Source organism: Lactuca sativa, chromosome 5, assembly GCF_002870075.4.
Source record: "Lactuca sativa cultivar Salinas chromosome 5, Lsat_Salinas_v11, whole genome shotgun sequence".
Classification (NCBI taxonomy): Eukaryota; Viridiplantae; Streptophyta; class Magnoliopsida; order Asterales; family Asteraceae; genus Lactuca; species Lactuca sativa.
The window spans coordinates 274,915,433-274,928,313 of NC_056627.2; the positions used below are offsets into that span (position 1 = coordinate 274,915,433).

At 34.7% G+C, this 12,881-nt stretch overlaps 1 protein-coding gene across 1 annotated transcript; it reads right to left on the bottom strand.

Moving 5' to 3' along the window:
- Positions 1-629: 629 nt before the first annotated feature.
- Positions 630-1,985, bottom strand: LOC111878857 (uncharacterized). Its single transcript, XM_023875340.3, has 2 exons — positions 1,725-1,985; positions 630-1,528 (listed from the first exon to the last, which is right to left on the bottom strand). The coding sequence occupies exons 1-2, from the start codon at positions 1,747-1,749 to the stop codon at positions 882-884; spliced, it is 672 nt and encodes a 223-aa protein (XP_023731108.1). The 5' UTR covers positions 1,750-1,985; the 3' UTR covers positions 630-881.
- Between the last annotated feature and the right edge of the window lie 10,896 nt (positions 1,986-12,881).

Sequence of the window (12,881 nt, forward strand, 5' to 3'; positions counted from 1 at the left end):
GAATAATGAAAAAAAAGTAATAATTCAATAAAAAATAAATTTTAAAAAAGTTATTTAAAAAAATTAATAATCCAAATAAGAAAGAAAGAGACGAAGTTTGGTGCATAACTGTCTTTCCAGCCCATTTAGCCAGAAAGATATGATTTGGGGCTTTCTGGGAAAAACATATCTTACCGAAAAAGACTAATTTTTTGTGCAAATCAAACAGTCTTTCTGGTCCATTCAGCCAGAAAGATCTGTTTAGACTTGGAAAGATGCGTATCAAACGAGACCATAATACCCAAATTACCTATATATGCATGCCAAAATTAAATACATTTTGGTTATTATTTTTTGTATATGAAAAAACTCAAACTATTTGGAACCTGAAACAACTCAGACCCGTACCTAACTATAAATACTATTTGAAACGGAAAACTATACCCAAACCAGACCCCTACCAATCTTTGAGTTGCACATGACATGAATAAATGTCAATTCATGGACGACGCTAATATGTGGGACGATACATCCCATACTACATAGACGATATTTGTGATTTAGATACACCATATAAAATAACCAATTAACCATCAACCAATTCAGAATCGTTTTTTTTAATAACTTATTCTTTTGGTACTACGGATCAATGAGTATATGGAACAACATTTTTTTTAATATTTCATCTGAAAAATATAAAATATGTAGCAAAAGTCCGATTTTTACCGTAAAATGAGTTGAGCAAATCACTTTTCACCTCAAATATGTACGGATTATTGAAAGGGATCCAGTGGGAATTATTACATGATTGCTGCATAATCCCACTCAATATTGTCTAATTGACACTTTCCACCCTCTTAATTCTTTTTCTCCATTTTCTTTTTTTCAAAAACAGCAGACTTTTAGAAAATTTCGAGGATCTCCGTAATCGAACGGTTACAAAGAGGACACGACCCTTGCTTCGACCACATCGCTCTGGAACACACCCTACAGTAGGTGTGCCCACAGGGGATTAACGCCGCACCTTTGTTTCTCTCTGTGCACAAGCAGCACATGCTACCAATCCCTCTCGCGCCGCTGCCGTTGTCATCGGCGTCATTCTCCGCTACCTTAACAACCTTGCTGCCGTCCATTCCTTCAAACAGTCTCACTATCGATTTCAATGGCTTCGTCGTCTTCAATCCATCTGTGGGTCCCACGTTTAATTGCCGACGATCTGCCGCCAATGCCGTTGCAAGGTTCATGGTCGTGCCACCACCTGCCGGAACCTGACCGATGATAGATCCCGTCGGTGGGTTTATCGTTTCCAAAGCAGCCGGAGATTGATCCGCAGAGCTCATCAATGGTTCTTCTTCGGAATTGGTATGGAGAACCCAGTTAGATGTCCCGCAAATCCCCATGATATTGATTCGCTTCCATCCAAGCCGCCGTTTGAGGTTCTTCCACGACGGCCAACGCCGCCTTTCGCTTCCCTCCGTTTTTACCGAACTCCTTGAGCCCTGAACTCGAACAGATTCAAATGCAGTTTCCACTTGAATCTTCTGTTTCCCTGCCAATTTCGAGCAATTAAATTGCGAGAATATAACAAATAATCGAAGAAACCCAATACATGATAAAGCAATTCAATAGAATTTAAATCATGCATTGTTGATTGTCGGCACTTATACATATTCTGTATTTGTAGAAGATAATCTTAAGAAAATGCAGGAAACTGAAATATGGGGTAGAAGAGATGTGATGCATACATGATATATTATGTGAATAATCCATGCTAATCGTTTATAGTTCTTAGCAATTAGGTGTGTGTGTGTGTGTGAATGAAGAAGTGCCAATGAAGATGAAGAAGGCACGAAGACTCGAAGAGTGGTGTGTGAATAAAAGCTGGAGCGATTGAATTTCGATGCAAATATGAATATTATATATTTTTTTCCTTCCTTCAAAATATATTAGTATATGTAGAATTTTTAATAATTGTAACGCTCAAAAAGACTACTTTTGGTATGAGAAAAAGTAAATATTTTTTGATACATACAAATATAAAATATTTCGTTTGCCTTTTCGTTTTTTATGAAAACAAAAAACAAACATGTTAAACGATTAACGCCAAAATAATGACACGACAAAAACCGATATTTTTGACAAGTTTGAGAGAACATTATTAATTTACATAAATATGCTAGGATTATGTGTAGCTTGTTACAGGTTCAAAGATATGATAAATAGTGTTATTTGGACGGTCTATAGGGCCGGTCCAAATGTATTATGGGCCCTAAAAATAATAAATAAAATTTAATTTAATTTAAAAATAAACAACACACAAATCATTATTAATATTAGAAACATAAATATAACAACAACATTACCTAAAAGAGAAATTACTATTATTTTAATTCAAATTAGTTTTTCTGCATTCAAACTGATATCATTTTCATTCAAACTATATGAACTCGATGGTTTAAAAAAATTATGTATAGATCCTTTATAAGTTTGATTGAAGGCATCAAAATTTTTTCGTTTCTTCCTTTTTTTTTGGCTTCTAGATAATTGTTTTTGGAAAACATTGTAGATTGTCAATAGCTAAACACTATCTATTTATAGGAAAAGATTACATCTGATTTTTGATATATGATTTCTGTCTTAAAATTATAGAAGCCTAATATCATATTTAATTTAAATCAAGGTGCAACTGCAAAATAAAATCAAATACAAACATTCAAACATTTGAATTTAAAACTGGATTTAAAGTTTTGAATTCTGAATCATATATCAATAAATATATTACCTTCTTAAGTACAAACATCTAAAAAAGTAGGTAGAAGATATAAAGTTAAGTCTCAAGAAATCTGAGAAAAAAAACTATAAGCTTTCAACATTTAATTAGATACGAGGACCAGGAATCAGGAATGTGAATACAAAATAAAATCAGAAACAACACTAAAACATCAGAAAATTTAGGATTGGATTTATAATTTGAGTTCTGAATCAGATATCTACAAAGAAATTATCTTGTTAAGTAAAAAATATGAAAAATAGGTAGAATCTATAAAGAATTGACAGTCCAATCTCCAGCAATCTAGCAATCTGAGACACAGATACACAAATAAAATAAATAAATAAATAAATACATAAAAACTATAAGGAGCGTGAATAAGAAATCAAATCAGAATGAGAAACAAAAGAATCAGAGGAAAAAATAAACAAAAAAATTTTATAGCTAACCTTATGGTTTTTATCTCATTCAATGGGTGCTTTGCAATTTTGCATTCAATCGACATAATTGATTATAATCTGAAGGTTGGTAAGAGACTACGAGAATGGAAGAAGTCACACGACATAACTGATTATCAATCATTGTTCTGATGTTGATTCACCAGACAACGATTAGGATTCACGAGGTGTCAATTAGATTAATTGGTTCCCGCTTGATGAGGATTCCTGTAAGACGTCCCAAACGATAGTGTTTGCTTAATGTTACTTCAAAAAATGTTCCAAAGTCTAGACAAAAAAAGGTTATTTCATTGGGCTAAAGTTTGGTTAATTTTATAATTGGGCCCTTAGAAGACATATACATAAATTTTATTCTTTATATATGTATATATATTATATATTTGAGAAATTTTGGGCCCCTTAAAGTCGTGGGCCCTGGGCGGTTGCCCGGGTTGCCCACCGTCAAGACTGGCCCTGAGTCTATATCGAATCCTTCTAAAAATCACAAAACACTAATAATATTTTGGAGATTTAGAAGTGGGAACAATCACTATGTGTGGGTTATATATGTGCGTCTATATAAAGTTCAATATAATACCAAATAATATCACCCAACCAAATAACCAACTTCTTAACCGTTACGTTAGATTTTAGGCATAATTGATATGGTGCTAACTTAAATACAATTCATATCACGAGTGAACAAACAAAAAAAATTATAAAAATCAAATCCTAAATGATATAAGAATTGTTATATTTGCTTCTGTATGGAAGGTGAATAGATTGTTAGGCTTTGATTTTATTTGAAATTGATGAAATCGATTATGGGCGTGTTCGGTACAGAGCATTTTAGAGCGTTTGAGAGCTTCTAATTTCTTGCGTTTGACAAAAAGCTTCGTTTAAAACAAAAAGCATCGTTTGGCACTACAAGCTTCTAGCGTTTACTTTAATCAAAACGCTCCAAATCCAAATGTTACTTCATGTAGCGTTTAACAAAACGCTACAAGCTACAAGCTACCCGCTACCAGCTAGTTTTGCCGAACACGCCCTATGAAGCTACTCTCTTAAACCTTGAATGAACAAATTGGTTATTTTCTCAAACTTAACATAAACAAGCAGATTAACAATTATTCTTAGATAAACATATGTTTATGAATTGAACACATGATTCAAACCGAATAAATAAACAAAAACAAGATTAATATATGTTTATAAATGAATATGAACTTCAAAATCAGGTAAATGAACATAAACGAGCAAATTAACATTTGTTCATGAATGAATATAAGCTTCAACTCTAAATTTAAAAATGATGTTCAAAGGCTCTTTTCATAATGCTCAAAACCTCTAAATGATGTTTTTGAAAACGCTTTGGTCGATGCTCAAATATCAAAAATACAATTGATCAATGCTCTTTGATTCCTTATTTGTGAAATTAGGATAATATAGTGGGACCAGGAAGTTATTGATGCTTAAAAACACAATATACGTCTGATCAATGCTTTTTCAATATTCTTTCATGGGTTACAAAGGGGAAAACCCTTTGATCACTTGTATTGATTTGTGAAATTGGTTGATTGGTGCTCTTGTTTTGTGAAAATGAAAGAAAATAATGGTACTTCAAATTAAAGCAAAAAACCTAATTTTTTTTTTAACAACAAATTTAATTTGTTTCTTAACTACTCATGAACTTCACATATGTTCACAACGAGATTTGAACCTTTAACCTCAAGAAAAGAGGACAATGTCTGATACCGTTGGGCAAAAGCACTTTCGTAACCTAATTAAAACTTTATCAAATATTACCATAATGACATTGTCTCATTTTTATCCATCGATTTATGATCTAATGGTCTCTCTCTCTCTCTCTGTATATATATATATATATATATATATATATATATATATATATATATATATATATATATATATATATATATATTAGTTGTGAGACTCATGTATTACATGTGTTAATTTTTTTTAAAAAAAAAAAGTTAAATATAAATGTTAAAATATTTGAGACTTTGAATTTATAAGAAAATAAGAAAAATAATGATTTATTATAATGGAAATGTTTTTTATATTATAAATTTAAACAAATAATTTAAATAAAGAAAAAAACTAATGAGCTTTAATTTTGAGAATTTTGAAATTAAAAGGTAGGTTTATTAGTAAAATTAATTTTCATTTATTATTACATTTATTGCGATTAGTACATTAAAATATTATGTGAAATTTAATAAAATAGAAAAACTCACAGAATGACATGTGAAAAAAATTAATTCAAAATAACCATAAAATGACAATTGACAAATTGAATGAGAGTGTAACAAGTAGCAAAAAAAACATTCTTTTAAAAAAAACATTCATTAGCGTGACGAACACAAGGAAAAGACACTTCTCAGGTTCCATGTACTGGCTCCCTCTGCCTACCTCGTATCTTTGACTGGGACCGGCGTTGGTTTCCTTCGGGTAGTTACCTAGGGTTCTCTTCTCCTATAGACATATTGAATTTCTACTCTGTCTTACTTTCGATTCTGACTCTGGATGTCATCACTTCATGATGTATGACTAGAAATCTCGGAAGTTTAGGCGAATTCCCCACCATGTCCCTAAAAAGGTATAGGCACTTGGTGATTTCAATAGTCTCGATCTAGTTCATTTATTTCCGAACTGGAAATCTTCTCAATGAACCTCTTCTGGGTCTGAATCAAATCTTCTGCCAAGTACTGAAGTGGATAGGGTTTTCTACAGGGTTCGTGCGAGAATGGAAATGTCTAAAGAAGCCTAAGAGATTATTAACATTTCACTGGGTGATCCATATCGATTTCTGCTACAATTACATAGGGTACACAAATCATATATAGCTTAGATCCGATAGGCCTTCAAATATGTGATACTACTCTATATCCACATCCCAACGAGGAAAAGGAAGTAGAGTGAAACCACACATTCTTAGTCTATGGGATCCTTATTATATATAACCTTGGGAGTATACCCTCTGTAATTGTAGGTATATCAATAAGGATCTTTTTAGTTCTTCACACAAGGTTATCTATGGATCCTAAAATACCCCTATGGTATTTTAATTTCTTGTTTGTTTCTTAACTTCTGAATATGATTCTGGGATTAATGTGAGTCTTTTAGTATTCCAAAATACTCCCATAGTATTTTAAACTTTATGTTTGGCTCTAGCATTCCTAATTGGTAAGTTCCAGACCTATTGCAACACCACTATCACTCCCAAGCACACGTTCATCGCATCTCGAATAAATGTAGTTGCTCAAGTTACATTCATTCCAGCTTACGATTACATAACTGCCCAAGTTTGACGGTAATGCTCAACATCCGAAGACTTTTATTCTTGTTCTTCTTGTGATACTTGTGTTCGAGTATTTAAATTCTGGATGTTCTTATACTTTGGTAAAATATGGTTATATTTTAAAGTATAATTCTTGGTCAGAGTGTTTTATCCCTATGTATTTATAGGCTATATATATTTTATGAATAGATATACTTAGCTCACTATAAACAATGCTCTGATACCAATCTGTCACACCCCAAAACCAGAACGACGGAAAAGTTCTGGGGTGGATGACGTCATGTCAAGTATCACAACTTATGCAGTATAGTAATGATAGTACAACAACCATTGCATTAATAGTAATAGTTTTACATAAGTTACATTAAATAGAGACATCAAAGTAATACAGAACTAGTATAAATGCAGCTCGGTTCTAGGTTGGCTTCACAAACGCTCCCGGGTGTACCTGTCTATTGCTGACCTGAGAATACAAGTTATTTTGAAAGCGAGTATCAACATTTTTAGAAATGCTAGTGAGTTCATAAGTATTTTAGTGTCATTTGTGTAAGTAAGTATTTTATTCAGAATAACTTTATGAAAAGTAGTAGTTTAGAATCTACGGTGTATTAGTGCCTTTTCCAGAAAATCCTATATTTTCTAATTAAAAGTAGTCCTCTACCAAGACTTGACAGTGTTATATTTTAAGGAGAAGCTTTCCCTGAAATACTATCATTACCAAAATACGGTATTTGACTTTAAAGAAAGTAGGAGAATATCACTAGTAAAAACATTAGGGAAAATAACATATGCCTCAGCAGAAAATACTGCTGACAAAGGCAAAAGAAATCATAGACTCCAGGAGTGTATCGAATGAATGATACGCCTGGCTCAGTCTAACAAAAGGAAACACACACCCCAGACGGTAACAAATGTACGACATGGCTAGCAAGGTCTAAAACAAAGAAACACAGACCCCAGACAGTATCAAATGAAAGATACAGCTAGAAAGGTCTAAAACAAAGAAACACAGACCCCAGACAGTATCAAATGAAAGATACAGCTATCAAGGTCTAAAACAAAGAAACACAGACCCCATACAGTATCAAATGAAAGATACAGCTAGCAAGGTTTAAAACCAAAAGAAAATCCTAAGTGGGTGGTTTCAAGAACACAGTGATAGATTCTCGTTACCTTAAGGCCATGAATTATAAGGTAAACATGGAGATACTCGTAACCATACTGATTGACACTAGAGTACTTGACGCCCTGCAAGCGTCGGAATAAATATGACATTTGTCACCCCTTGGCTTGGTAGGTCGTGGACTGTAGCTAGCAGTCAGGGTGCGGGAGTTTCAGTCCCGTATAGATCTATACACACAATGTCCGCTCTCCCTACAGGAGACTCTGGTTACCAACTCGACGACGGGGAGATCTGTGTCTTGAAGATGCATCTCGTAATCTGAATTCTATTAGAGGCGCTGGAGAAATGATATAGACTCGCGTATGAACTGACTCCTGTGGAATTCTCGTACTAGAAAGAGTGAATAGAACCTCCTAACTATTCCTATAATAGTTACTAGTGTCTCTGATCTATGAATGATGAATGGAAGGATGCCCTTGCTACCCAAGGGAAATGAACTGGCCGATGTAAACCTTTTTGTCTATACGTGTATACATGATATATAATTAATGTTTAAACGACCTTCGGACGGATATCCGATACCCACCAGACCACATCCCAACGAGGAAAAGGAAATAGGGCGAACTAGCCTTCCTAAGTCTTTTAAACATTATTTATATAACTATACAAGTACAATCATGCATTTAACGAAAACAGAAGTATAGAAGTATAGAAGAAAACTTTGGTAAAACCTTTTTGGAAAACCTAAAAAAATAGGAATTTACGACTTGATATAGTTATGTAAAACAAGCTTTGAAAACCGTTCATAAACACGTTTTGAATATAATTTGATAACACAATATAAGTAAAGAAAACCTTAGTTTAAAACACTGCTGTAATTGGTTTAGAAGTAAAACATACAGCACGAGAGGTAATTTGAGAAAAGATTTTAACAAGTAAAAACATTTTGGAAAACCATCTATGGTATTATACTTGGTAAAACAACTGAAAGTGTGATAAATCATTGTGCATGCGGGTTATTAATCACATATGATTGATATGATAACTGGCATGTTTTAACTTGTATTCCCCCCCCCCCCCATAAAATAATGTAAAAACATTTAAAAGGTTAATTCAGGGGTATGAACTCACCTGTTGTAAGTGGATCGAACAAAAGTGCCGGTTGGGTGCTCGGTGTCAAGTAAAGACTTGAACACACTTAGTGACATATTAACATATGATGACATATGTTTACATACAATTAGTAGATATAATACTAATTAAACACCTATACGCATCCTAAAGTGCGGAAAATACTTTGGTTAAGTGCTAGGGGTGTCCCGGGTAGTATCTAAGGGTGTGTATGGCCTAGGAGTAAACTCTTTATAGAGTTTACGGCCCTAAGACCATATCCCCATGAGTTTACGGCCGTAAACTCATGGGTGGTGTGTCCTTAGATGCTTTAAGGTCTTATCTCACTCATGGAATTAGGCTAGGTTCAATTCTAGGGCATAGGAAGTGGTTTAGGCTCCAAATGGACCATTTTAGGGAGTTTACGGCAGCAAACATGGAGTTTACGGCCGTAAACTCTCACTTGGTCAATCCCTTCATGTATTTAGGTCTTAAATGGTAGGAAATAAAGTTCTAGTCACTTATATGGGCATAGGAAGGTGTTAAAGGCACTTAAACACCTAGGAAAGGTGTTTACGGTCTAAGAAGGTGTTCTTGGGGAGTTTACTACCTTAAACACATGATTTTATGGCAGTAAACTCATGTTAGTTCATGAATCATGTGTTTTGGTGCATCAAATGAAGGATTACAAGGCTCTAGGTACTCATGGAAGCTTTTGGAGGTGTTTGAGGGGTAGTTTAACACCCAAAAAGGTGTTTATGGTCCTTGAAGATGGGTTTATGGTCTAAGAATGTTCTTAGACCGTAAACTCATGTTTACTCCCCATTTGTTACGATTTTGGTGTTCTAAGTCCTTTCATGCAAGCCTCTAAGTCATTGCTAAGCATTAGAAGTGGTTTGGAAGGGTTTTAGGGCACTAAAACCCTCTTTCAAGGTGTTTACGGTTTTGGGATGCTCCAAAGACCGTAAACTCTTGTTTTTTGGGGTTTTTGGATGTTTAAGCCACGAATTTCCAAGCTAGATGAGATAAACAACAAGTTAGGAAGGTTAACTTACCGATTTGAAGCTCGAAGGGGCGATTTTTGACCAAAACCCGATTTGTAGAGAGAGAAAGTAGAGAGAGAAGGTGTCTAAGGTGGGAAAAAGGTTGGGATGAAACCCACTCAACCCTTATATAGGGTGGAGTTTATGGCCTGGTTGGGGGTTCACCCGACACCAACCGCGAACGGGGTTTTTCACGACTACCGTTAAACACGGCAAATTTTAAAATTATACCTCCTTAATTTTGGTTCGCTTGACGAATATTATTTAAAATATTCCTATGGGTTTAAATCCGGTCAATATAAATTTGGCTAATTTTTGACGTGCTTAATTTCGACGTTAAAACTAACGGAAATTTTTGGGTTGTCACAAAAACAGCTCAAAAACCGGAAGAGGAACCCCAAAAGGACCCTCTTGGTCCGGAACCTCTTGGTCCGGACTCCTCTTGGTCCTGAACCTCTTGGTCCAGAACCCTCTTAATCTGAACACCCTTCTAAGGAATCAGGAGGAATCACCTCGGAACCCATGTGCTTCGGACCCTCTTGCATGACTCCGGAAGAAGTAAGCTCCGGAAGGACCTCGCCTGAAGACCTACTTCGGAAGCTGCAGACGGCCTCGCACCCTCGGTCCGGACCAACCCAAAAGCGCACCTGACTCCGGAAGTGGGCATTGACTTCGGAACTCGTACAGCACCTCCGGAACACACATGCTGGCCACTTCGGACCCTCGCAACCTTCACCCTTCCCTCCGGAATTTAAGATATAACTCCGAAATTTAACTAACAGCTTCGGAAATTGCCCTAGAGTTTCGGAATTCACTATTTAGCCCCGAATTTTGGACTATTCTGGACCTTTTTACCATTTTAAGGTATTTTGAGGTCGGAAATCCAACCAAACTCGTGTTTTTCTTAGCTAAGACCCCTAAAACCATTATTTTATGCTAAAATTAATTATTTTAAGCATACTCTTCATAAAAATAAATGGTTGGGATTTAGGAAAACCTTATCCTAAATCAAGAAAAGGACAAAAGGATTGACTTTGTGAATTGATGAAATTCCTCATTTCCCATGCAAATCACAGTACTCCATGCTTTATCCACCAAATATCCATGCATGGACCACCAGATTCCCATGCATCAAAGATTCCTTTCCTTTTCTTATACTCCAAAGCAACGACAGTGAAGGGGTTAGACTTCACATATTCTCTCACATTTCTCATTTTCTCTCAAAACTCATCTCCAAGCAAGAACAATAACTTGTTGAAAACAAAATTCTCAATTTCTCCCTGGAGTTGTAAGGTAAATTCCTCCACCCATCTAATATTTTATAATATTTCAAGATGAATCCATATTATTTTATTCATAATATGTGGTGATCACCCTTAGGAAAGCATCCCTCCCAAGGAAGTTCCTCATCTCAGCAAGAGTTTAAGCTTGAGATCTTCACTCCATAACTCTAGACAACTCCTCAACTAACTCAAAGTGAGCTTCATACCCCCACCTTTTTCCATGTTTTAATGTTTTTGGGGGAGAGTACAAGTCAAATCTTGCCTAAACTCTTAAATGATTATATATATACGTATGTTTGTATGTGTATGAAATACTATTAAATTATTATTTAGTAATATACTCATGAACGAAGGATTTCTAAATTTCACAAAGAACAGAGGATAATTTCAACAAAAGAACCTCCCAACCATTGAGTGTGTCCAACTTAACCCCTTTATCTATGCTTCCATGTTTAAAGATAAAAAGTTATGAAAGGGATCTTACTAAGTGGACACCATTTCTAGTGATTTTTCGAAAATAGAAACTTTGTGACTATTTTGCAAACCATCAGGGAGTATTTTATAAATATTCAACATAAAAGTTTGCGTCAAGAAAATATGCAAATAGAGCCTTTATGACAGAAACATTTGCATGTCATAAGCAGCTGTCATAAAACTTCCAAGAACATAAGTAATGTTATATATGTCATAAAACAGAAAATGTGTGTCATAACCGGCAGTTATAAATTTATATAAATTATAACTTGACACTTTTTCTCTTGACTAAAATGACTTATTTTTCAATAAACGAAAAGGAACGAACACGAGCACCTAGTTAACGAGCACAATCAACGATATGGAACGAGAACGATATTTCTATTCGATAAGTACGAGTTTCATTATTAATCTAACATATAATGAATCTCTAACGATTGCTCAAAAGGTTGTTAATATTCTAGTCAGACAAATCTCAAAAGTACTTAAATATAAAAATATTAGTGTACGTCTAAGTCCTATAAGGAGTTATAGCCAGAGTCTCCTGGAGGGAGAGCGGGAATTTGTGTATAGATCTATACGGGGTTGACACCCCGCACCTTCGCTGTTTGCTACAGCTAGACATGCCATTCTAAGGTGACAAATGTCTTTTCCAAACCGAAGGTGCCTGAGAAACGCCAAAACAGGCACTCCGTCATGATTAGTATGGTTATAACGACTCACTAGAATATGTTATATTAACTAGAAATTTATGTAAGGAAAACCTCATAAATAAAATTTGGCACGTTGTGTTGACTGTCCTATACGTGATAGGTGATGGTCCGCATTTTTTGTGTTGACTGTCCTTTCTTTTCACCGTATAAAATGTCCACCATTGCCATGATTCTTTCTCCTAACGAGCATAGAGTCGAAATAATGCTATTTTACAAAGTAAAAAGCGTAGGACTCCATGGAAAACAATTTTCTACGATTTCGATAACGATAAAGTAGAACATACGAATATTTTATAGCAGGCAATATAGGATTTTCTGGAGAAAACGATTTTCTACGATTTCGATAACGATAAACCAGAACTTACGATTATTTTGTAGCAGAAAATATAGGATTTTCTGGGGAAAACGATTCTTTTACGATTTCGATAACGATAAACTAGAACGCACACACTCAATTTTACTCGATAAGAGGAACATGATTTTCAACCATATTTTCTTTTTGAAAATAAGGGATTTTTCTTGAGTCGGTTGATTGTTACTATTCAAAAGAACTATTCCCGGACACAGCTCGCTTTTACAAATCACACTACTTTTCAAAATCACTCCTTATAAGGATGAACAAAAGTA

Coding starts and splice junctions, on each gene's coding strand:
- LOC111878857 (XM_023875340.3), bottom strand. CDS start 1,749: ATGGATTATTCACATAATATATCAT. Junction 1,529..1,724: donor TTATTCACATAATATATCAT/GTATGCATCACA, acceptor CGAAATTGGCAG/GGAAACAGAAGATTCAAGTG.